The 22,749-nt window shown below is 39.8% G+C and overlaps 2 protein-coding genes across 2 annotated transcripts; one reads left to right on the plus strand and one right to left on the minus strand.

The window, feature by feature from the left end:
- Positions 1 to 11,142: 11,142 nt before the first annotated feature.
- LOC144295146 (olfactory receptor 52B6-like) lies at positions 11,143 to 19,377 on the minus strand. The gene is made up of 2 exons (XM_077867610.1): positions 19,356 to 19,377; positions 11,143 to 12,095 (listed from the first exon to the last, which is right to left on the minus strand). The coding sequence occupies exons 1-2, from the start codon at positions 19,375 to 19,377 to the stop codon at positions 11,143 to 11,145; spliced, it is 975 nt and encodes a 324-aa protein (XP_077723736.1).
- A 1,542-nt stretch (positions 19,378 to 20,919) lies between these two features.
- LOC144295357 (olfactory receptor 52H1-like) lies at positions 20,920 to 21,870 on the plus strand. Its single transcript, XM_077867744.1, has one exon. It carries the CDS (start codon positions 20,920 to 20,922, stop codon positions 21,868 to 21,870), a length of 951 nt encoding a protein of 316 aa, XP_077723870.1.
- The last annotated feature ends 879 nt before the right edge of the window (positions 21,871 to 22,749 follow it).

Consider the following 22,749-nt stretch of genomic DNA (forward strand, 5'->3'; position numbering starts at 1 on the left):
TTCCATCTGTGATTTTTTTTTTTTTTTTTAAGAGTGGAGCCTGGGTGGCTCAGGCGGTAAAGAGCCTTTGGCTCAGGTCATGATCCCAGTGTCTTGGGATGGAGGCCTCGCATCAGGCTCCCTGCGCACTGGGAAGCCTGCTCCTCCCTCCCCCTCTGCAGCTCCTCCTGCTTGTGCTCGCACACACACTCTCTCTGTGTCAAATAAAATAAAAGTCTTTTTTTTTTAATTGTATCTGTGATTTTAACCTATGTGACCTATGTACTCTGTGAGAGACCGTGTATATGAGTTTTCAGGTCCTTGTGAATACACGCAAAGCTTATGAAGTGTGAGAGCGGGTTTCAATGGCACAGCAACTCTTGAAAAGAAAAAGGAAGGTCAAACTTTTTGCCCTAAGGGAACGGAGGAGATGAACCTAACCTGGTCCCGGAAGTTGGGTTGGGGGAGGAGGGCTCACAGGGAGGAAGGTGTCAGATAAAAGTCAGGACAGAGGGTTAGGCAACATAGATTTTTTTCATTTAGCATACTATTTCTAAGGTTTATTATTGTTGTATCACCTACGAGTACTTTATTCCTTTGATGGCTGAATCATATTCCATGGTATGGATTTTCCACGATTTGTTCATCCATTCATCAGTTTTTAGATATTCTGAATTGTTTCTACTTTTTTGGCTTTTATGAATAATATGACTGAGTTTTCTTGTACATTTTTTTATTATTATTAAACATAGGCTTTTTGTTTTTCTTGGGAATATACCTAAGGATAGAATTGCCGGATCATGTATTTACTCTTTGGAGAGTCTTCCAGACTCTTTTCCGAACTGACTGCACCATTCTACATTCCCACCAGCAGTGTAGGAGGGCTCTAATTTCTCCATTTCCTTGCCAGTATTTGTTATTCCGTGTCTTTTATAATCATCTTAGTGGGTGTGAAGTGGTATTTCAGTGGTATTTTAATTTGCATTTCCCAGAGAACTAATGGTGTTCAGCATCTTTTCATACACGTTACTGCCATTTGCATATCTTCTTTGGAGAAATGTCTATTCAGAGCCTTTGCCTGTTTTTTTTTTTTTAATAGATTGTCATTTTAGTATTGAGTTCTTTTTTTTTTTTTTAAGATTTTTATTTATTCATGAGAGACACAGTGAGAGAGAGAGAGAGAGAGAGAGAGGCAGGAGAAGCGGGCTCCCTGCAAGGAACCCAATGTGGGACTCGATCCTGGATCCTGAGATCATACCCTGGGCCAAAGGCAGACACTCAACTGCTGAGCCACCCAGGTGTCCCTGGTATTAAGAGTTCTATACATATTCTAGATGCAATCCTTTATGAATTCTATGATTTGTAAATATTTTTTTTCCACACTAGGGATTGTCTCTTCATTTTCTTGATTGCATCCTTTAGAAGAACAAGTTTTGAATTTTGATGAAAGTCGTTCTTTTGCTCCTATATATATTTTAAAGTAGTATGATTTAACTCTTATATTTAAGTTTATGATCTTTTTTTTTTGCATTTTTTTAAGATTTATTTATTTATTTATGATAGACATAGAGAGAGAGAGAGGCAGAGACACAGGAGGAGGGAGAAGCAGGCTCCATGCCGGGAGCCCGACGCAGGACTCAATCCCGGGACTCCAGGATCACGCCCTGGGCCAAAGGCAGACGCCAAACTGCTGAGCCACCCAGGGATCCCCAGGTTTATGATCTATTTTGAGTTAATTTTTATTGTGCGAGACAGAGGTCCAATTTTATTCTTTTGCATGTGGATATCCAGTTGTCCCAGGACCATATTCTTTCCCCTCTGAATTATCTTAATGTTGTTGGCAGTCCACTAAAAACCTTTAATAAGGGGTGTGTGTGATGGTACGGGGTAGGTGGGAAGTAATATGTTCTAAATTTGTAAATGTCATGTAAGAAAAGATCACGTGGCAGCAGTAAGCAGGTAAAGAGGTCTGGAAATCACTAAATGCCTAAATCCAGGGAGAATAAATGTCTAGCTATTGCTTTAGTACAGAGGAAAACATGCTTAACTAGATGCTCTTGAGTTTAGTTAAAAGAGGTGTTATACTATATGTTGGCAAATTGAATTTAAATAAAAAATTAAATTAAATTAAAAGAATGGATCTGTGAAATCACTGGTTTTCTCTCCATGCAAATTGGTGATAATGTGTAGGTGGGGATTAAGGATAAATAACTCTAGATGTACATCCAGATTTCTTGCTCTCATATCTTAATGAAGGACATGAAGGAGAGATGACTTGAGAGATCAAGAATACAAGTAGGAAGAAGAGAAATATGAAGTGATGCTCAAAGGAGCACACTGAAGGAGCATCTTTCCAGGGAAAACACCTTGAAGACACAGAGCCAAGGATCAAGGAGAACGCTCAAGAGAGGGATGCCTGGGTGGCTCAGTGGTTGAGTGTCTACCATTGGCTCAGGTCGTGATCCAGGGGTCTGCCTATGTCTCTGCCTCTCTCTGTCTCTCATGAGTAAATAAATAAAATCTTAAAAAAAAAAAAAAAAAAAAGAAAGAAAGCTCAAGGGAGCGCTGATATTAAAGAAGTTCTGGGGCTTGTATTGAGGGGTACAAAATGGGTAAAGGGAATTAAGAATTACATACTTCCAATTACAAAATAAATGTCACAGAGTTGAAAAAGTGCAGTATAGGGAATATAGTCAATAACATATATTAACTTTGGTGGCAGATGGTGACTATGCTTATCATAGTGAGCACTGAGTAATATATAGAATTGTTGAATCACTGTGTTGTACATCTCAAACTAACAGGACATGGTATATCAGCTATACTTGAATAATATTTTTTTTAAAGGAGAAGTCTGAGGTCTGGGACCAGAAAAGATGTAAAGGAAAGATGGTATGTAGCACAAGAATAAGCTCAAAAATCATTTCATCAAAAGCTTTTTTCAACATGAGGATGAATAAATCAAACAGTGAATAATTGATTCCATTCAATACAACTTGCATTTCTTTTCCCACTTGTTTTTCTCTCAAGAGACTAGCTACTCCGAAATTGCAGGTCAAAGGCCACACTTCTTTGCTTTTTTTAAAATGCCTTTTTATCTTTCAAATGAGTCTGAGTTCTCTTAAGTTTTTCTCTTACTTTCTCTTATTTCCCCCTCAGTGTAGAACCCCTGCTTCATGCAAGCCAATCCACCCACCCTTACACTTCATAGGCCTTTAAAGATTCAGTTTTTACCCCTGAAATTCAGCTTATCACAGAAAAGATAATGAAAGAAGGAAATCCGCTTTACAAAGAAACCCTGAGAAATTCAACTTACAATTGTTTGCCTAAAATTAACTGGCATGCCAGGTACTAAATAAGTCTTGCCCTGTAATGTGTCTGCTAATTTACTTTCCATTCAATAGATATCTTCTATGGGGTTTGATTTTATTATCTTATAGGCAGTAGAAACTGCAATTATTTGTATTTTGGGTAGACCTTTTGGGTGTCCGGGTAGGTGGTAGCTAGAAAGTACACAATGCTGAAACCAGGGAAACCAACTCATAGATGATTAAAACAGTCCAGATGAAACTAGATAAAGGCAACAGAGTGAGAATATGAAGTAACCATGAAGCAAGTCGCTGAGGTGGCAAGATCAGACTCTGTGACAGCAGCGAATTGAAGGGAGGAAGAAGGTGAATCTAAGACAGATTTTGCATTAAGCTATTTGGAGGATGGTGAGAATGATTTTTGTATCTTTTATGTCCCCTCTTGTTTTTCTAGTTCAGTCTGTGTCCTGCTTTTCTGACCTCAGTAAAGCCTTTCTAAGAGGGGATGTGTCTGTGATTTCTGAACTTGATCTGTCTTTCTTTTTCCTCTCATAGGAGGGAGAAAGTGGATGGGGTTGGAGTGGAGACTGTTAATCACTTCATTTTGTGAAGTGTGATATGAGCCCTTGTGAGAATCATAGGACAAAGAAGATGGGATATTGAGCAGTTAGCAGATAACACTGATCTGGGTTTTAAGGAGTCATGATCAACAGGAATGGACATGGAGAACTTGGCAAGGTCTCCAAGTCAGTGGGGGATATATAGTAAAAGGAGTCTCAGGATTAGTAATTCCTGTGTCCTTGCATTAACATCCATTAATGTATAAATTGATAAAAAAAAAGGGGGGGGTATATTCATACAGCAGCACATTATGCAGCCATCTAAAGGAATGAAGACTGATACATACAACAACATGGATGAATCTTGAAAATAGCATACTAAGAGAAAGAAACCAGTCAGAAAAGATCACATTGTATGATTTCATTAATATGAAATTTCCAGAATTGAAAAATCCATAAAAAGAAAGTAGTTTAGTGGTTGCCTGGGGCTGGGAGGTGGGATGGAAGAAAAAGGGATACTGGTTTTGTTGAGGGAGGTGAGTAATGCAGATGTTCTAAAATTGGTTGTGGTGATAGTGACAACAGCTTTATGAACATAATAAGAAATACTCATGCACCCAAAATAAATGAATTGTGTGCCATGTGAATTTTATCTCAATAAAGCTCTTATTGAAATTGAAAGAAAGAAAAGAGGAAGGGAAGGGAAGGGAAGGGAAGGGAAGGGAGGAAGGAAGGAAGGAAGGAAGGAAGGAAGGAAGGAAGGAAGGAAGGAAGGAAGGAAGGAAGGAAAGATAGAAGGGACGGGAGGAGGAAAGAAACTAAGTCTATCTCCTGGGTCAGAAAGAGAAATGTGGGCTGCTGGCCATTTAGCTTTCTGTATCAGTCTGCTGAACAATAGCCTTTATACAGTTACTTTATGGCCCCAAGATCAGCTTTCCTGTGCTCTCTCCCCCAAGCTTGGGTCACACTTTAAACTTATAAACTCCCCTACATTTTTCCACTCAACAAGAGTACACTGCAGAAGTCTAATAGGGGAGGTGAAACTCTCAGAAGGGAGGGTGAAGGACACCTGGCTTCACTCATCTATACCTGCTTATGTCAATTGGAATAGAGAGCAAGGAAAACTTCTAGGAGTGGAGGAAGGGTAAAAGAGGAAAGAATGGAATGGGGCAGAGTCTCAAAGGGACAGGAGGAGACAGAAAAGCCTGCTATAGGGAGGTATTCAAAGTACATCCAGTCATTCTCAATCTCTGGTTTTGTCAGGAATGCTGCAACACCAAATCAGAAAATTGAGAGGAAGAAATGCCTTTCTCAAGCAAAGAAGAACTGTGACAGGATCTTGAAGAACAGCAAATACCAAGGGCTTAGAAATTATCAGAGGCCAGTAGAGGGTGATACCGAGGTCTTGGCCTCAGGGATGTTTATTTTTCCTCTATGATTTAAAACAAAGAAAAACATGCCCACATCCCATATGTTCAAAATAATTAACTAGGAGAGTTGAATTGAAGCAGTTAAGTATTGATTAACTTGGGTTTTATAACTTATCTTTCCCCTATATTATGGGGAATATTGTTTTTAGGATTCAAATATTTTTTTTTAATTTTTATTTATTTATGATAGTCACAGAGAGAGAGAGAGAGAGAGGCAGAGACACAGGCAGAGGGAGAAGCGGGCTCCATGCACCAGGAGCCCGACGTGGAATTCGATCCCGGGTCTCTAGGATCACGCCCTGGGCCAAAGGCAGGCGCTAAACCGCTGCGCCACCCAGGGATCCCGGATTCAAATATTTTGTAAGCACCTAAGAGGTCCTGGAGTCTAACGTTGTGCATTTAAGGCAGAGGGAATTAAATGGGTGTGCCTGGGTAGCTCAATATGTTAAGTGTCTGCCTTTGGCTCAGGTCATGATCTCAGGGTCCTGGGGTGGAACCCCACATAGGTCTCCCTGCTCAGTCGGGGGTAGTCTGCCTCTCCATCTCCCTCTGCTGTTCCCCATGCTTGTGCTCTCATTCTGTCAAGTAAATCAATAAAATCTATATATTTAAAAAAAATAAAAGGGAATGAAATGTTGGAGTGATGCCCCAAGAATCAAGAGAGTGATCCCTTGCTTCAGAGAAGACCAGCCCTTCCCCAGCCTCCACAACTCCAGAGGCTGGAGCAGACAACAATGAGTTCCCCTGGACTGACCCATCACATCTCCCCACTCAGGATACTCACCACCACTTACTGCTTTGAGACCATTAGGAATAATGTCAGTAAGCATTTTTTTCCCTGTTATGTCTCATGCAAGAAACTCATGATTCAAAGTTATTGCTCAGACTCTCATCTCCATAAAGTCCTATATATCCCTAGTTCTTTTTTTTTTTTTTAAGATTTTATTTATTTATGAGAGACACAGAGAGAGAGGCGGAGACACAGGCAGAGGGAGAAGCAGGCTCTATGCAGGGAGTCTGACGTGGGGTTCGATCCTGCCCTGGATCATGCCCTGGACTAAAGGCGGCACCAAACCGCTGAGCCACCTGGGCTGCCCTATATCCCTAGTTTTGATTCGATATTCCACCCCTCTCCAGTTTTTGAAATCCTTCATTAGACAATCTGGGATTCAGTCGTCATTCAGTAAAATTCCCTGTATTGTCAATTTCTTGGAATATTCTCTTTACTTTCTTGGTCTCACTCCTGGTTCTTTATCTCTGTCTCTGTCTCTCTTTCGCTCTCCTTAATTCTTTTGTCATGATTCTTGATATTTCAATTCATAGAGGATCCTTGCTTATGCTGACCTTCAGTCCTCTTCACTACCTTTCCTAAAATAAGCTTGTCTTTCATCTTTCCTCAGCCTCTCCCTCCGTGGTCATCCTACACATCCCATTGTCACCAATAAATACAAAACCTTTCTGTGACCTTAGTTTCAATTATTTCACTCTTCCTCTAGGTGCCATCACTATAATTTCCTTTGATCCCACCATAATCAAACTGGTTCCTACCATTGATTCTCTGTGCACAGCACCCCCTCCATGTCTGCACTACTCTCCAATTTTCTCAGTTTAAATTCCTCTATTCTAATCACTCTTTGATGTGTTCATTCAAAGACTTTGTTATTATTCCCCGCCTTCTTTGTAGGTTCTTAGCAAAATGCCAACCCTATTTTTACTTGACTCTTTGCTGCTCCTCTTTATCCAGTTAGCTGACCATGATTGGAGAAACAACCCCTTCCCTCCCCCACCCCACACACTTCACTTTAAATTTATGTGAGTTTTTTTTTTTTTTATGTGAGTCTTTAATGCTCTGTAATCTATTCTCTCCCCCATTCTCCCAGGCTCTCATCTCCTTTCTCATTAAAGGATTTAAAACAGAAAATCCACATTTATACAATTCTGAAAAAAATACATGTCAGAGATTTACTTACTTCATTAATTAAGGAAGGAACCAGTAAAGTAGTAAAATCAGTTCAAATAAAATATGACTTCAGGAATGAGAACTGCAACATTCTATATCTTATATAGTTTACTCTCTACATTAGCAAAACCTTACTATTCCAACATGATTTTACTATTTTAGGAGGCTCTTGCCTAGCAAAGTAAAAATTTCAAATAAGTTTATTATTCAACCTGGAAATACATTTATATGTGATCCATTTGCTCAATACTTCAATAGAAGAATTTACTCCTCAAGACTTTTCAAGCCTCCTTACCTCAAAATTCTTCTTACCTTACTGTTTCCATCAATCTTAAGCTGTTATCCATACCCAATCTTTTTTTTTTTTTTTTAAGATTTTATTTATTTATTCATCAGGGACATACAGAGAGAGAAGGGCAGAGACACAGGCAGAGGAAAGAGCAGGCTCCATGCAGGGAGCCCGATGTGGACTCGATCCCAGGTCTCCAGGATCACACCCTGGGTTGAAGGCAACACTAAACCACTGAGCCACCCAAGCTGCCCATCCATACCCAATCTTAATTAAGTCTCTGAACTGCAAGACTCATCTTGAAAAGAACTCCAAATTTTCATAAACATCTTAACTTTACCATTCTCCCTCTGAAGACTCTTCCTCATTGTATTAAGATAAAACTTTGCCTTATTTTATCAACAGGTTATTTATGGATTACTCTGGAGAGAGCCAGCAGTTGACAAGAAATTTGTATACTCTAGCATACACAATTAATTTTATATGCCATGAACAAGAATCATTTGTAATTCCAGGAAGAAAACATTTGCTTTGTTAACATTTTCTACAATTTGTAGGGTTGCAAAATAGCCTAGACCCCAGTTAATCAAAGATGATCACGGTAGTACATCCTTATAGAATCAGGTAATTCCCAGAGAGTCTGTTTGACAACGTCCAAAATTCCACTCCAAGAATACCAGTCATCTTTTTCTCCCATTTCCAAATCGTTGACAATATTTCCTGACTATTGTGAAGTTCCTGTCTAGGACTTAGCTTCAGTAACCTGAAGTTCAGCCCAGATGGCCAGATGGAAAAAGGGATAGAGTGTTCTAGGTATTGATCCAGTACATGGTATACAGTAATATAGGTTTGTTTTTTCCTTGGTTGACTCTTACCGCTCCCAGATTCCAAGGATGCAGCCTCTCTGAATGCTGGGGGCATAGTTGGTGCTCAAGCGTACTGTAGGAGGTCCAGGATGATGACACAGACCTCCTTCCTTGTTCTTAATTAGCAACTGTTTCCTAATTCAGATTGGTGAGATTCTGTTTCCTTCAGAGCCTTCAAAGCTCTCAATTTCTTCAAGGTTATTCAGACTGAGGGGTGAAGGAGTAAAAAAAAGAATACATTACCAAAAGTTACCAAAGCAGTTACCAAAAATTTGCTAAACATGGAACAGATATCCTAGTGTTATTTATTTCAAATCATAATTGATATGAACAATAATATGCAAAATAATAATAAAGCTTTTATAAAAAGCTTTTTGATAATAAAGATTTTTTAAAAACCTTCTCAATAAAAGCATAATTTATTAAAATTTTAAAAATGCATAATGTATCATGTAGCTATTCCACTTTTAGGTATTTAACTTACAGAAATACAGGACTCCCAAGATGCACATAAATATACACAAACTCCAGCTATTTTATAACAGTGATAGATTTTTAAAAATATTTACTTATTTATTTGAGAGAGAGCAGGGTGAGGGGAAGGAGCAGAAGGAGAGGGAGAGATAATCTCAAGCAGACACCCTGATGAGCACAGGGTCTGATATAGAGCTGGGTGCTTTATCCCAGGACACTGAGATCATGACCTGAGCCAAAATCAGGAGTTGGACACTTGACTGAGCCACCCATGCACCTGAACGGTGTCAAGTTTGATAGCAACAAAATATCCATTGAAACACCATTTATTTTGTTATGTCAGGCTAATCTCTTTAATAATCAAAGCATCTCTGAAGTGGGTGTTACTACATTTTATAGGAAAGGAAAGAAGTTTAAAGAGGTTCAATATATTGCCTAGAGACAAATAGCTAGTATGTACTGAATAGAGTGACTTCCTCTAAGTCAACTCTGTGTGGCTTTAAAGCCTTTGTGGAACTTGGGGAAGATAGCACTCCTAGTAAGCACTGGGGCCCAGGGATTCAGGCTCCATTTAAGTTTTCAAATACTTTAGTATTTTAAAAATTTTACCATAATTACTGACTTTGTGCATATGTTGTTTTGTACCTGTGAAGATAGGTTTAAAAGGCAATTTCCCTTGTGGTTGCTAGATCAAAGGACAAATACATAAGAATTTTCAAGAGATTTCCAAATTACACAAAAATTCTGTCATATTTTATATTCATGAGCAGTGTATGAGAGAGCTTGTTTTCTTAATTCTTTGCCAACACAGTGTTAATCTTTTTAATTTAAGTCAATCTGACAGGTGAGAAATTGAATTTTGGTGTAGTCCTATTTCATTTTCTCTTGTTAATGGTTAGGCATATTCCAATTGACTTTGTCTTCTTTCATCAGACTCTTGATCATTTCTTCCCTACATTTTAGGGCTCCTTATATACTAGGAAAAATTAATCATTCATCTGTAATAAAATTTGAAAATATTTCTTCACAGTTTTACACTGAATTTTGATTTTGCTTATGTTGTGTTTTCTTTTTCTTGGTTTTGGTTTTGATTTGGGGGATTTTTTTTTTGCCAAGAAAAAAAAAGGGAGGCATTTATTATGGGAAGATCATAGGGGTATCTCTGTGGAAGAGACATATAAACAGAAAACTGAATGAAAGGAGGGAGTGAGTCATGTAAAGATATAGGAAGAGGGTGTTTCAGGCAACAGACTGACAGTTACCAAGACCTGAGGAGGAGATGAACTTGGTACATCTGCAAAACATCAATGAAGTCTATGTGTTTTTTTAGTAGGTGTACTTAAATCAATGTCTACAATAATTTCTAAGTGCATTTAATTTTTATATTTTAAAATTGTATTTGGATGAATTCAGTTATTATAAATATTAAATTAATTCTTTTTTAAAACTTGTTCTCTTTCCTATTCCTCTATGTAGAAATAAAATTCATGTATGGTTATGTAATCCTCTTGGGTCTCAGGACAACTTTTTAAAATTCAATTAGTTAATATATAGTGTATTATTAGGTGCAGAGGTAGAGTTTAGTGATTCATCAGTCTTATATAACACCCAGTGCTCATTACATCACATGCCTTCGTTATAGCCCATCACTCAGTAACCCCAACCCCTCAACGACCTCCCCTCCAGCAACTTTCAGTTTGTTTCCTATGATTGAGTCTCTTATGGTTTGTCTCAGTACAACTTTTATTATTTATGAGGTAATAAGCTATTAATTAATAATTAATAATACTTAAAACAATACAAGTAAAACTATATTTGCAAAGCATTTATTATATAGTAAGCACTGTATATATATGCTATGTGATATATATTTGTATATATATTGTATGTGTTGTATATATTCTATAGTACATATTCTTATACACACGTTAAGGAGAAAATGCAAGTGGATGCTTACAAAGGTCTTATTTGAATGGTAGATTTAAACAAATTATCACAATTCCCCTAATCAGTTTTTTTTTTTTTTTTTTTTTTTGAGACGGTGGGTTATCAGAAGGTATTGAGTCATAGGTGGAAGTAAGTGGGGTGGGTATTACTGTAGATTTCTAAAAAAAGAAAGCAAAGGGAGATTTGAGTAGAGCGTGTACTTAAATAAATTAGGACATAGATGATAATAACACGGCAATACTTGGAAGATGTGGATATGAGGATAGTGTGAATATAGGAACGACTGATAGATAAAAAAAGGGATTAAGTTGAGGTCAAGTTAGGAACATTTATTTAGATTCCTGGACAAGATGTGAAAACATCTGTTTAACCCCTTCCCAAATCTGCTTGGTCCTCACTCCATAAATAATGGGATTGAGCATAGGTGGGATGACCACATAGAGGTTAGCCAAGAGGATATGGACATAGCGTGGGATGCGTTTCCTACCAAATCTGTAGGCAAAGACAGAGAAGAGGGCAGGGATATAGAAGAGTAGGATGACACAGACATGGGAGCCACACGTGCTCAGGGCCTTGGACCGGGCATTTTGAGAAGGGAGGTGGAAGACAGCTTGGAGGATGTGAATGTAGGAAACAGTGATAAGGATGATGTCCAGGCCTGTGGAGAGTAGAGCAGCTGCCAACCCATACCAGATATTGATGGAGATATCAGAACAGGACAGACGGGCGATGCCCATGTGCTCACAAAAAGTGTGTGCAATGATGTTTATCCGGCAATAGTGCAGGCGCTTGAGAAGAAAGACTGATGGAAACATGATGATGAAGCTGCGGGTCAGGGTGGCAGCAACGATCTTCCCAATGACCATCTTCGTCAGGATTGTGGAATATCGCAGAGGGTAGCAGATAGCCACAAAGCGGTCAAAGGCCATGGCCAGCAGGACCGCAGAGTCAGCCACGAAGAGGAAATGGATGAAGAACATCTGGGTGAGGCAGCCATCGAAGGAAATATGGCTTGAACCCAGCCAGAAGTTGGCCAGTGCTTTGGGCATGGTGGAAGTGGAGAGCAAGATATCCGCACTGGCCAACATGGACAGGAATATGTACATGGGCTCATGCAGGCTTGGCTGGGAGAGGATGACACAAATTAAAATGCCATTGCCTGCCAGGGCAGCTGCATACATAGTACAGAAGGGGATAGAGAGCCAGATGTGCAGATGCTCCAGCCCAGGGATGCCAATGAGGAGGCAACCGGCCACTCGAGTGTCAGAGTCATTCACAGCAGCTGGGCTGGTGGCAGATGAAAGGGCCATGATTTTCTTCACCTGTGCAGAGAGGCAACCTAGCTTCAGACTTTGTATATACCAGCAGAGTGCACATAAAGGCTTGCAAGCAGCCACATGGTCTGCACACACTCACAGATCCTACAACCCCTATGGGCTTTGCACAGGTATATTCTCTTTGGATACTTATACAGAGGCTCTGCACAATGTGCACAGTTATAGACCCTGCCCACAGAAAGACTCTGTGCTCTTATTCAGAGGCTTTTAATATGGTTCTAGGACTTTCATAGGGTTTAAAGACATTGCCAGACTCAGTAGAGTACCACAGGTTCTGAAAAGAACAGGAATAGCTATAACACCAAAAACAATCTCTATAATCTCTATAGGTATGGGTGTTTTTTTTTTAAGTTTATTTATTTATTTTTTAAAGATTTTATTTATTTATTTATGAGAATACACAGAGAGGAGAGAAAGAGGCAGAGACACAGGCAGAGGGAGAAGCAGGCTCCATGCAGGGAGCCTGACGTGGGACTTGATCCTGCAACTCCAGGTTCATGCCCTGGGCTGAAGGCGGTGCTAAACCGCTGAGCCACCCGGGCTGCCCTCTATAGGTATGTGAACAGTGATGAGCTCTGCAAGAGGCCCAGGCTCTGCACAGAAGGGCCACACCACAGAGCAACTGCCTCTGCATAGCACATCTCGTGGAAGCGTAGGATTGGGGACAATGCAATCCACTGCAGATATTACATCTCTTTCCCCCCTATCACAGATGCTCTGACAAAGATGGAGGCAGTCAAGGCAGCCACGACATTTAGAAAGAATACTGGAGGGGATCCCTGGGTGGCTCGGTGGTTTAGCGCCTGCCTTCAGCCCAGGGCATGATCCTGGAGTCCCGGAATCGAGTCCCACATCAGGCTCCCTGCATGGAGCCTGCCTCTCCCTCTTCCTGTGTCTCTCCCTCCCTCCCTCCCTCTCTCTCTCTCTCTTTCTCTCTGACTCTCCTGAATAAATAAATAAAATCTTTTAAAAAAATAGAAAGAACACTAGATATTATGTGAAACAAAACAAAACAAAACACCAACCTGGGTCTGCTGTATCAACTAGACTGAGTGATTTTGGACAACTCCACTGTCAGTTTTCTAAGTAACATTTTTCTTATCTTTAAAATGAGCGTAATTGTTGTCCCACTGGTATATTACATTAAATTTTGTCTTTGGGAGCCTTATTAAGTTGTGTGGTGCTCCCTGAGTCACCCATCTGTCTCTGAAACATGGTGCTATCATCGGGAAGAAGAAGAAAGGTATGGAATAATGCTTCAGAAGGTGAGGTCCTCAGACCAGTGTCATCAGCATCATCAGGGAACCTGCAGATTCTTGAACCCTACCACAAATCCAATGAATCACTAACTGGATTTGGAGGCAGCAATATACTTTTTAGCAAGGCTACCAGCTGACTCTGAGTCATGCTAAGGTTTGTGAGCCACTGAGACAAGAACTTTTTACCTTTCTTTCCTATGTAGTCTAAATGCCCATCCCTTCTGCTAGGATCAATAGCTTCTCAGTTCCAACTGGTTTCTGCAGCATTCTCTCCGGAAATGCTCAGACTTCCACTAAATCTAACCACTGTTATCCTCAGCTCACATGGTCAGGATGTGGAGAAAATACCGACCATACAAATAGTCTTTACTACAAATTAGGCCACTTGACACCTTAGTCCCATCCAATTATCCTCACAATAAACATATAACTTTTACCACTGCCCAAATTCCTATTCCTCTCTCAACAGAACTTTCCTCCTATATTACCCAGACTTCAATTTTGTCAGAAGCCAACTCCTCATATTATTATTCCACTCTCATACCTTTATCTTATCTCTGCACCCATTCTTCTCTCATTTCCTCCAGTTTTAGACAAAGTGGTATGAATGTTTCTCCTGTGTTTCAGTGGTTCATTTATCAGAACCAGAATATATTTTACATTACCTAGCCATAAAAAAGCTCCTTCAAGTTATTTTATTTATTTATTTAGAGATAATATAAATCAGTTATAATTTTCTATACTGGCAGCAAACTGGAAAATTACATTTTAGAAGTTCCATTTTAATACAAACATAAAAGCATACAAAATATATGTTAAAATCACATACTTAAAAAATAAATGTAATTGAAATTTGCAAAGCCTCTACACTGAGGACTACAAAATGTGGCAGAGATTTTTTAGAACATAAATAGATGAAGATGTACACCATGTACACAAGTCAGAGGACCAAATGATTGTTAAAACATCAATTTTCTCAAAATAAATCTCCAGTTTGTTTTTTAAATGCAATTTTTTGAATAATTGGCAAATACAAAATTGTATATATTTAAAATATACAATGTGGTGATTTAGAATATGCATACATCTGTGAAATTATTGCCACAATCAAGTTAATTAACATCCATCATCTCACATAGTTACTTTTGTGTGTGTGTGATCTTAAATTATTTTTAAAACCAGCTGGATAAACACACAGAGACACATATCTTTGCATATGTGCATATGTATATATATGCATATGTGTTTAAGTATGTATGTATGTACATATGTCTAAAAGAATAATTTCCCCATCTATTTTCTGAATCCCCTTTCTCTCCTACCTCCTCAGCTCTCATAAAAATATCTTATTCTACTAACCTGTCCCACCACTTACTGTTCTTTCTTCTTTCCTTCAAAGTCAGTCCTTCCATAAATACTTCTTTAGGTTTCATTTCTCTACCTTCCACTGGTTCTTCTCTTGTTTTCTGGCCTTCCTTTCCAGTCTCATCAAGCGTTACTCTGTCCCAGCAGGATGGCTTACTGTTGGTGTTTCCTATGGGCCTCCTCACCACCCACTCAGCCTAACTAATCTGGTACACTGCCTGGGCTTCACTTAGTGGGCATGTGCTAGTCCCTCCCAAATCTATATTTGTCATCTACATTGTTTCCAGGCTGACTTCAGATCCACTTATCCAAACACTTGCCCCACTCCCTGTAACTAGTCTGCAGTCCTCCCAGTCTAGAAAGCAGCCTCCATATAGAAGTCATGTTTCCTAAAGACACTTTTGAGCACAGTATTTACTTGATTGCAGATAATAATTTCCCACTGCCTGAAAGATTCACACAAGTATGTGCCCTGCTTTCTCTGCTAATACTGGATCAAATGCTTGTCTCTGTGCCTGTTCTTCTTTCTCTGTGGTCTTTTATATGTTCTGCTTCTTCTAACTCCATCCTCACTTTTATCTACCCCATTTATAGTTCTCATTCAGGAAGACTTTCCTGAGGCTGAGTCGTGTGCTCCTTTCATGCACCTATGTTCCCCTGCAAATACCAGTATCTCTCTAGCACTTATCACACTGAAATCTTTTCAGGCCCAATATATTGTGAGCTCCTTAAGGGTCGTCGCTGTGTCTTATTTACTGGTGTCTGGGATAGAGTTGACATGTAGTGGATGTTAACAAAAATGAAAGAATAGGTAAGTTTCCACTCACACAGCCACATAAATTCCCACCATCAGGGACACACACTTGTGTCATTAAAATCATGGGTTCACAGTCACAGACCCTCTGTTCTCACACCCTCTTCTAGTCTGAGGCCTGTGCCACTTGTTGCACCCATCCTTCCTCCAGCATCACTCATCATGTGCATTCACCACACATGCTCCCAACTTCCTGGATTGCATCGGGGGGGGGGGGGGGGGGGGGCCCTGAGTAAACTATTCTTCTCTGACTTCAGTTCTACATAATCAACCTCCAAGGCAGCCTTTGTTCACAGTACTTCCCTATTGCTAATCCCTGGGACTTGTGGTTTCACTCCAGTTCAGGCACCCTTGATGTTGCTATGCCCCCAAACTAGGGAGCATCCCTAAGAGCTCCACTTGCAGTTTTCTCTCCCGCAGCCCCTGTTATCAGAACTCCCACTCCTTGTATGCCCAATTGTCTTGTCCTCTAGTTCTTGCTTCTCTCAGCTTTGGGGAAATTACCTGAAAAACTGTTCCTTCTATCCCAATGAATTCCTCTTTTCACCTGTTTTTGAGTCCTTTACCTGATTGTTCCATCCAAGAACTTTATCCTTTATAAATGACCCCCAACTGCAGTAGAATAACATTTTCCCTCTTTGTTTATTATGTCTGAGGATAAAACCCATGTGCCATTTATGATTGTGGCATCTTCCTTACAAGCCAAGGATCAGTTGCTCATCAATATCTCATCCTCATCTGTAAGGTGACCCTTCCAACTGCTCTTCCCCCATCTCACTCCACAAGAAGAACACGATTCACCCTGGCGACCTAGTCCTTTCTTCCCCTTCATCCTTCATCTCTCCTTGAATGTTGCTACAGAGGTGTCCATTCACCTTGTACCCATTCCCCAATATTAATAACCTCCTCTCCATCCTGAAAATATTTGATCTCAGACTTACTTCCCTGAGGCCACCTTCTCAGATCCACAGTTTTCAATTCTGCATTTCGTACACAGCTCAGCCTTCCTCAATATATAGTATTGAGTCTTGAGCCTTGCTTCATAGGTCTTTGTTTCCTCTTCTCCTTTGGGACTATGGATTCTCCTCCCTTGTATGTTCTTTCCTCCCTTAGTTTCAAATCTCTGCCCTGCCATTTGGGCCCATATACTTCCATTCAACACAAGGATTTAAGGCACATAAGGAAATGCTCTGGCATAGAGCCAGAGAGAAGAAATCTATTGATAGACACTAACGGGGGGTGGTGGGACAGTGGTGGTGAGGACCAACTCAGAGGCTCCTCCTTAGCCTGAGAGTTTCCATTGAACTAGTTTTTGCATCTCCTGCCCTAATATAAGCTCTCTTCCATGCCTTCAATCCCACTCTCTCTTCTCTTTTCCTCTCATCCTTTTTCTTGTCTAAAGTTTTTCCTCTAGGGCTTCATCATCTGCCTAGTGTCTGTCTTCAAACTTCTGCTTCTTTTTTTACCTTAATGCTCTCTCTTCACCCCTTCATTGCCCCTAAAAATCTATTGCATTATATGTCCTGAAGGAAAGGATACATAAGGATTATTGGTTTATATAAAAGATTAACTCATCTTGCTTAGAAGTCAAAGATTCTTCAAAGATGTACCTCAGTATAGATAAGTAGAGACTTATATCTAGCCTCATTCAGTGAAATAGGTAATATTAATATCTGTCCTACAACCATATCATTTGGAACTCACCCACATCCATAATTAATCAACTGTCTTTCTCCAAACACTCACATAAATATCTGGGATCTAGAGGGGTTTTTTAGTAGGCTCCATCCCCAATGTGGAGCCCATCATGGGGCTTGAACTCATGACCATGAGATCAAGATCTGAGCTGAAATCAAGAACCAGATGCTTAACTAACTGAGACACCCAGGGGCCGTTGGGATCTAGAGTTTAAAGGGTTATTATCATACCATTCTTCAAAGTCAGTACCTGGAACCTAGTTAACTTTAATTTGTTTTTCTTTCAAAAATTAGTTTTTGAGTGTCTATAAATGACTAGCCTACACAGGCCATACCCTGGAGAATCCCAGCACTCCCTAATTTCTCCTCTGTCCCAAATCCTGAATCATACCATGTTTGTGTATGATGCCATTTCTAGACTAGAAAAACATTAATGTAAACATTTGTATACTAATACTAATAGTATTGACTGGTGACTGGAGCTTCCCTGGAGTCCCTCTGGATTTTAGAGCCCTCAATTTTCAGTCTTTCCATCCCCTGAGAAAAACAATGAGAAATAAAAGGCTATGCTGTCCAGGTGTGTTTGTCTCTTCTGTTTGAATTAAATTTCTTTGTTCCTGTGCTTCATCTCTTGTCTGAGTACCCTTCTCTTTCTTTTTACATGTGCTCCCCAATTGTGTTGTGTTACCTCCTGTTTTTTTCTGTTCTCAGCTTGGAACTATCCTCTTCAAGCCCTTTATTGGTTTCCTAGCATCAGAGTAAGGTACCTGTGAGTGTAATCTGCATGTAGTAATAATGATAGGAGTCTTGGGGAGGCAGACTGGGGAAGATCCTGGGAAGGATCCAGGGAATGATTAGGGTTGCTGGAATACTGAATGACCCCTCAAAGATATGCATATCTCTCTCTTTTTTTTTTTAAGTCATCCAGCTACCTTTCTTTTTTTTTTTTTTAAGATTTTATTTATTATTAATGAGAAACACACAGAGAGAGAGAGAGAGAGAGAGAGAGAGATTGAGAGAGAGAAAGGCAGAGGGCAGAGACACAGGCAGAGGGAGAAGCAGGCTCCGTGCAGGGAGCCTGACTTGGGACTTGACTCCAGGTCTCCAGGATCAGGCCCTAGCCTGAAGGCGGTGCTAAGCAGAGCCACCCAGGCCGTCCAAGATATGCATATCTTAATCTCTGGAATCTATGCATAAATTATATGTCAAAGGAGATTTATGGCTGCTAATCACTTGACTAAAATATAATGGGTTATCTGGGTGATTCTGAAGTAATTGCAGTAGTCTTTAAAGGAAGAGGGAGATAGAAAAGTTCAGAATCAGAGAGAGATATGTGACTATAGAGGTTAGAATAATGAGACTTGAGAAAGATTCAATCCCTTCTATTGTCTTTGAAGATAGAGGAAGAGACAATAAGCCAAGGAAATGTGTGTGTGTGTGTGTGTGTGCGCGCACACACTTATGTGTGTATTCAAAGTATATATTCAATATTTTCTGGCCCAAATAGGACACAATGAAAAAAAAAATAAGTGAAGAATGACAACTTGAAATTTCAGTTTTACTCCTGAGACTGTATGAATGGTTATTCTATGTGAAATCTTGCTTCCTTTTACTCTGGACGAGGCATAGAAGGACAGAAAGTTTGTCCTCCAGGAGAGTTCCCAATCATTAACAGAAGATGCTCACATATCTATAAAAGATAATCCAAAAGAATAAGCAGGAAAATAATGTAAAACTCAATATAGTCATCTGATTCTTTGTTTGGTAAAATGATTTAGAGCTGTGATTTTATAAGCAGGGGAATGGACTGCATGTTTCAGGATTACTGAAGAACATGTCCTGGAGACATCAGTGTTGGTAGAATGAAGAGCAATAAATAGAATTTACAGATTTTTTTTTTAAAGATTTTATTTATTTATTCATGATAGTCACACAGAGACAGACAAAGAGGCAGAGACACAGGCAGAGGGAGAAGCAGGCTCCATGCAGTCGATCCCGGGTCTCCAGGATCGCGCCCCGGGCCAAAGGCAGGCACCAAACCGCTGCGCCACCCAGGGATCCCGAATTTACACATGTTGAGAGAAGACAACATTCCACTGATGGAAAAGGCAACAATCCAAGCAATGAGATGTAGGAAAGGGGGAGAAATCTATGAAGGTCTATATGGACACCTCGTAGAGAGGAATGTGAGACACATTCACATAGGTAGAACTAAATTATATGGTTTATGTATACAATGGAATATTACTCAGCCATTAGAAATGACAAATACCCACCATTTGCTTCAACGTGGATGGAACTGGAGGGTATTATGCTGAGTGAAGTAAGTCAATTGGAGAAGGACAAACATTATATGTTCTCATTCATTTGGGGAATATAAATAATAGTGAAAGGGAATAGAAGGAAAGGGAGAAGAAATGGGTAGGAAATATCAGAAAGGGAGACAGAACATAAAGACTCCTAACTCTGGGAAATGAACTAGGGGTGGTGGAAGGGGAGGAGGGCGGGGGTTGGGGTGAATGGGTGACGGGCACTGAGGGGGGCACTTGACGGGATGAGCACTGGGTGTTATTCTGTATGTTGGCAAATTGAACACCAATAAAAAATAAATTTATTAAAAAAAATAAAACTATTGACTGCCAGGCAGGGGATAAAATATTTTCTGTAGGTGTAATGGAGGGGGAACTACAAGCTTTTAAACAAGGTTGTAAGCAAGGTAATTTCATATTTTTAAGAGAGCAATCTGGCAACATGAGATAAAAACAAAGATATTGGAATAACTGGGATTCTTATTGTATGGCTCTAATTAGTGATTAATGACTTGGGTAGGTGAGGAAGTGGAAAAATGGAGTAGTCAGATCAAGCAGGAGTTTCAAAAAGGATCAGAAGAACTCAAAGATGAGATATGGGGACTGAAGGAGGAAAAAGAGCCTTAGTCACCCCTCAGATCACCATGCTCCAGTGATGGGAGAGATTTGTGATGACAAAGTGAGGTAGCTGGTCAGGAAGTTGGCAGATGGAAGGAATTATGAGTTGTTGATGGGTTGACAGAAGAATATTTGGGTGGAAATTTTCTTCCAGATATCAAGGAAGTGGAGCAAATAGACAGCAGTAGATTGGCTTGCCAGAGTCCTAATGATGAGCTGGCAATGAAGAATGCAGATTTGCTAATTTGACCTGGTCCCTATTATTTCTTTGAATGGATACCTCAGTGAAGATATTACTGAGACTCATGCCAGGTAGGATATTCAATACTTACATCTTTGAGAAATCTCAGAGTGAATTACTTGGTGGAGGCAAGATAATCTTGGAAATTTAGTTGACAACACAGGGCCAGTAATGATCCTAGATCATGGATCTGATGGTACACGGTCCCAATATGGTAACAATACTGTTATGGTAATATCTGTAGACAGGGAGTTATTCGTTTAATTGATACCTCTTGGCAGCCTTTGGTATCAAGGTATCAAATGCTGTGGAAATTGTGACAAAAGGTAGGTTGTGTTTGCCCTAGTGTTTGTTATGTGATGGGAATAAATGGATCTTAGTTCTGGAAAAGACTTAAAGGGAATTCACTGCCAGCCAGTTCCAGGAATAAAGTAGTATATTTTATCCTCAAGGAATTACAATTACCATGATGTCCACATTGAATTTAACAAGTGTCAATCCAAGTGTCTTCATGTTGGTGGGGATCCCAGGACTGGAGCAATTCCACATCTGGATTGGAATTCCTTTCTTCATTATCTACCTGGTGGCCCTTGTAGGTAATGGCATCCTTCTTTACCTCATCACTATGGACCACAACCTCCATGAACCCATGTTCTTCTTTCTCTCCATGTTGGCCTCTGCAGACCTCATATTATGCACCACGTGTATGCCCAAAACACTTGGCATATTCTGGTTGAAATCTCAGAAAATCACTTTTCCTGGCTGCCTTACCCAGTTGTTCTTTCTTCACTTCAGCTTTTTTCTGGATTCAGCCATTTTGTTGGGCATGGCGTTTGATCGTTACATGGCCATTTGCTCTCCTTTGAGATACAGAAGTGTTTTGACACCTAGGACAATAGTCAAGATCATGGTGGGCATTGTGGGTCGGAGCTTTAGTGTCATTCTGCCTGTTGTTTTCCTGGTGAAGCGTTTGCCCTTCTGCAGGACGCGAATCATTCCTCACACATACTGTGAACATATAGGTGTGGCTCGGCTCGCCTGCGCGGACATCTCCATCAACATCTGGTATGGCTTTGCTGTGCCTGTAATGACTATTATCTCAGACCTGATCCTCATTGGTATTTCCTATTCTCTCATCCTTCATGCTGTTTTCCACCTTCCATCCAGAGATGCCCGGCAGAAAGCCCTCAGCACCTGTGGTTCTCATGTCAGTGTCATTCTCATATTCTACACACCAGCCATGTTCTCTGTCCTTACTCATCGCTTTGGCCACAATATCTCTCTCACTTTTCACATCATGTTTGCCAACCTCTATGTGGCAATACCTCCTGCACTCAATCCTATCATTTACGGTGTAAAAACCAAGCAGATCAGGGACAAGATCATCCTTCTATTCTTTCCTAAAGGGATGCAGTGACCCTGGGCTGAGCACATGGAGAGAAAAATTGTGGGAAGTCTGATTTAATAGAATTTTTTAAGTAAATCAGTAGCAGGAAGACCTTCAACAATGGACTCAATTCCTATGAATTTCAAGGCCTTAATTATGTAAGAGAAAATCATTGGTAGAACTAGAGGAAGAGAGGTAAGGATTTTTCAAGTCCCTAGAAAATGACAGACATCAGATGGAAGAATCCTAATTTTCTACAATCAAAAACTTAAATGCAAAAACTGTTTACTCTTTGTTTCTTTTATCTTGTTTCAATGTCTTCCTCAAATAAATTTTAAGAAGTAAAGAAAAGAAAAAAATAGTACCTTATTTATAGGCTTGTTTAGTATCCGGTAAGCTCATAAATTCAATAACCATCTGCATGCTGAAAATTTCCACATCAAAAGCTCTACTCACAATTCTTTCAGTCCCACATAGACAACTTTGTATTTAGTAATGCCTCCTGGCTCTCCTACTGAAACTTCACAATCAACATGAACTAAAAGTCGTATTATCAATTACATCTTCTGAATTTCCTTTAAATTCATCATATGTTTCACACTAAAATATGATCACCACTCTTTCTGTGTCCTGGATCTATTCAGCAGCCTCATTTGGAATTTGCATCCATTTTTTTTAAAAGGGGGGGCCAAATTATATTATTATTTAAAAATTTGAGTACAACCAATTTTGTTGTCATTAAAATTAGAGGTATCTTAAATTTGAATGGATAAACCAAAAACCAGAAATTAAGTTTGGTAAAAATGGGAATAGTTTTCCAGTAATTACAGATTAGAAGGCAGAAATCAATTTAGAGAAACATGACAAACCCCATGTTTACAATGACTGTGCCACAGATTTACACTCCAG

The sequence above is a fragment of the Canis aureus genome, chromosome 23, assembly GCF_053574225.1.
Source record: "Canis aureus isolate CA01 chromosome 23, VMU_Caureus_v.1.0, whole genome shotgun sequence".
In the NCBI taxonomy this organism is placed as follows: Eukaryota; Metazoa; Chordata; class Mammalia; order Carnivora; family Canidae; genus Canis; species Canis aureus.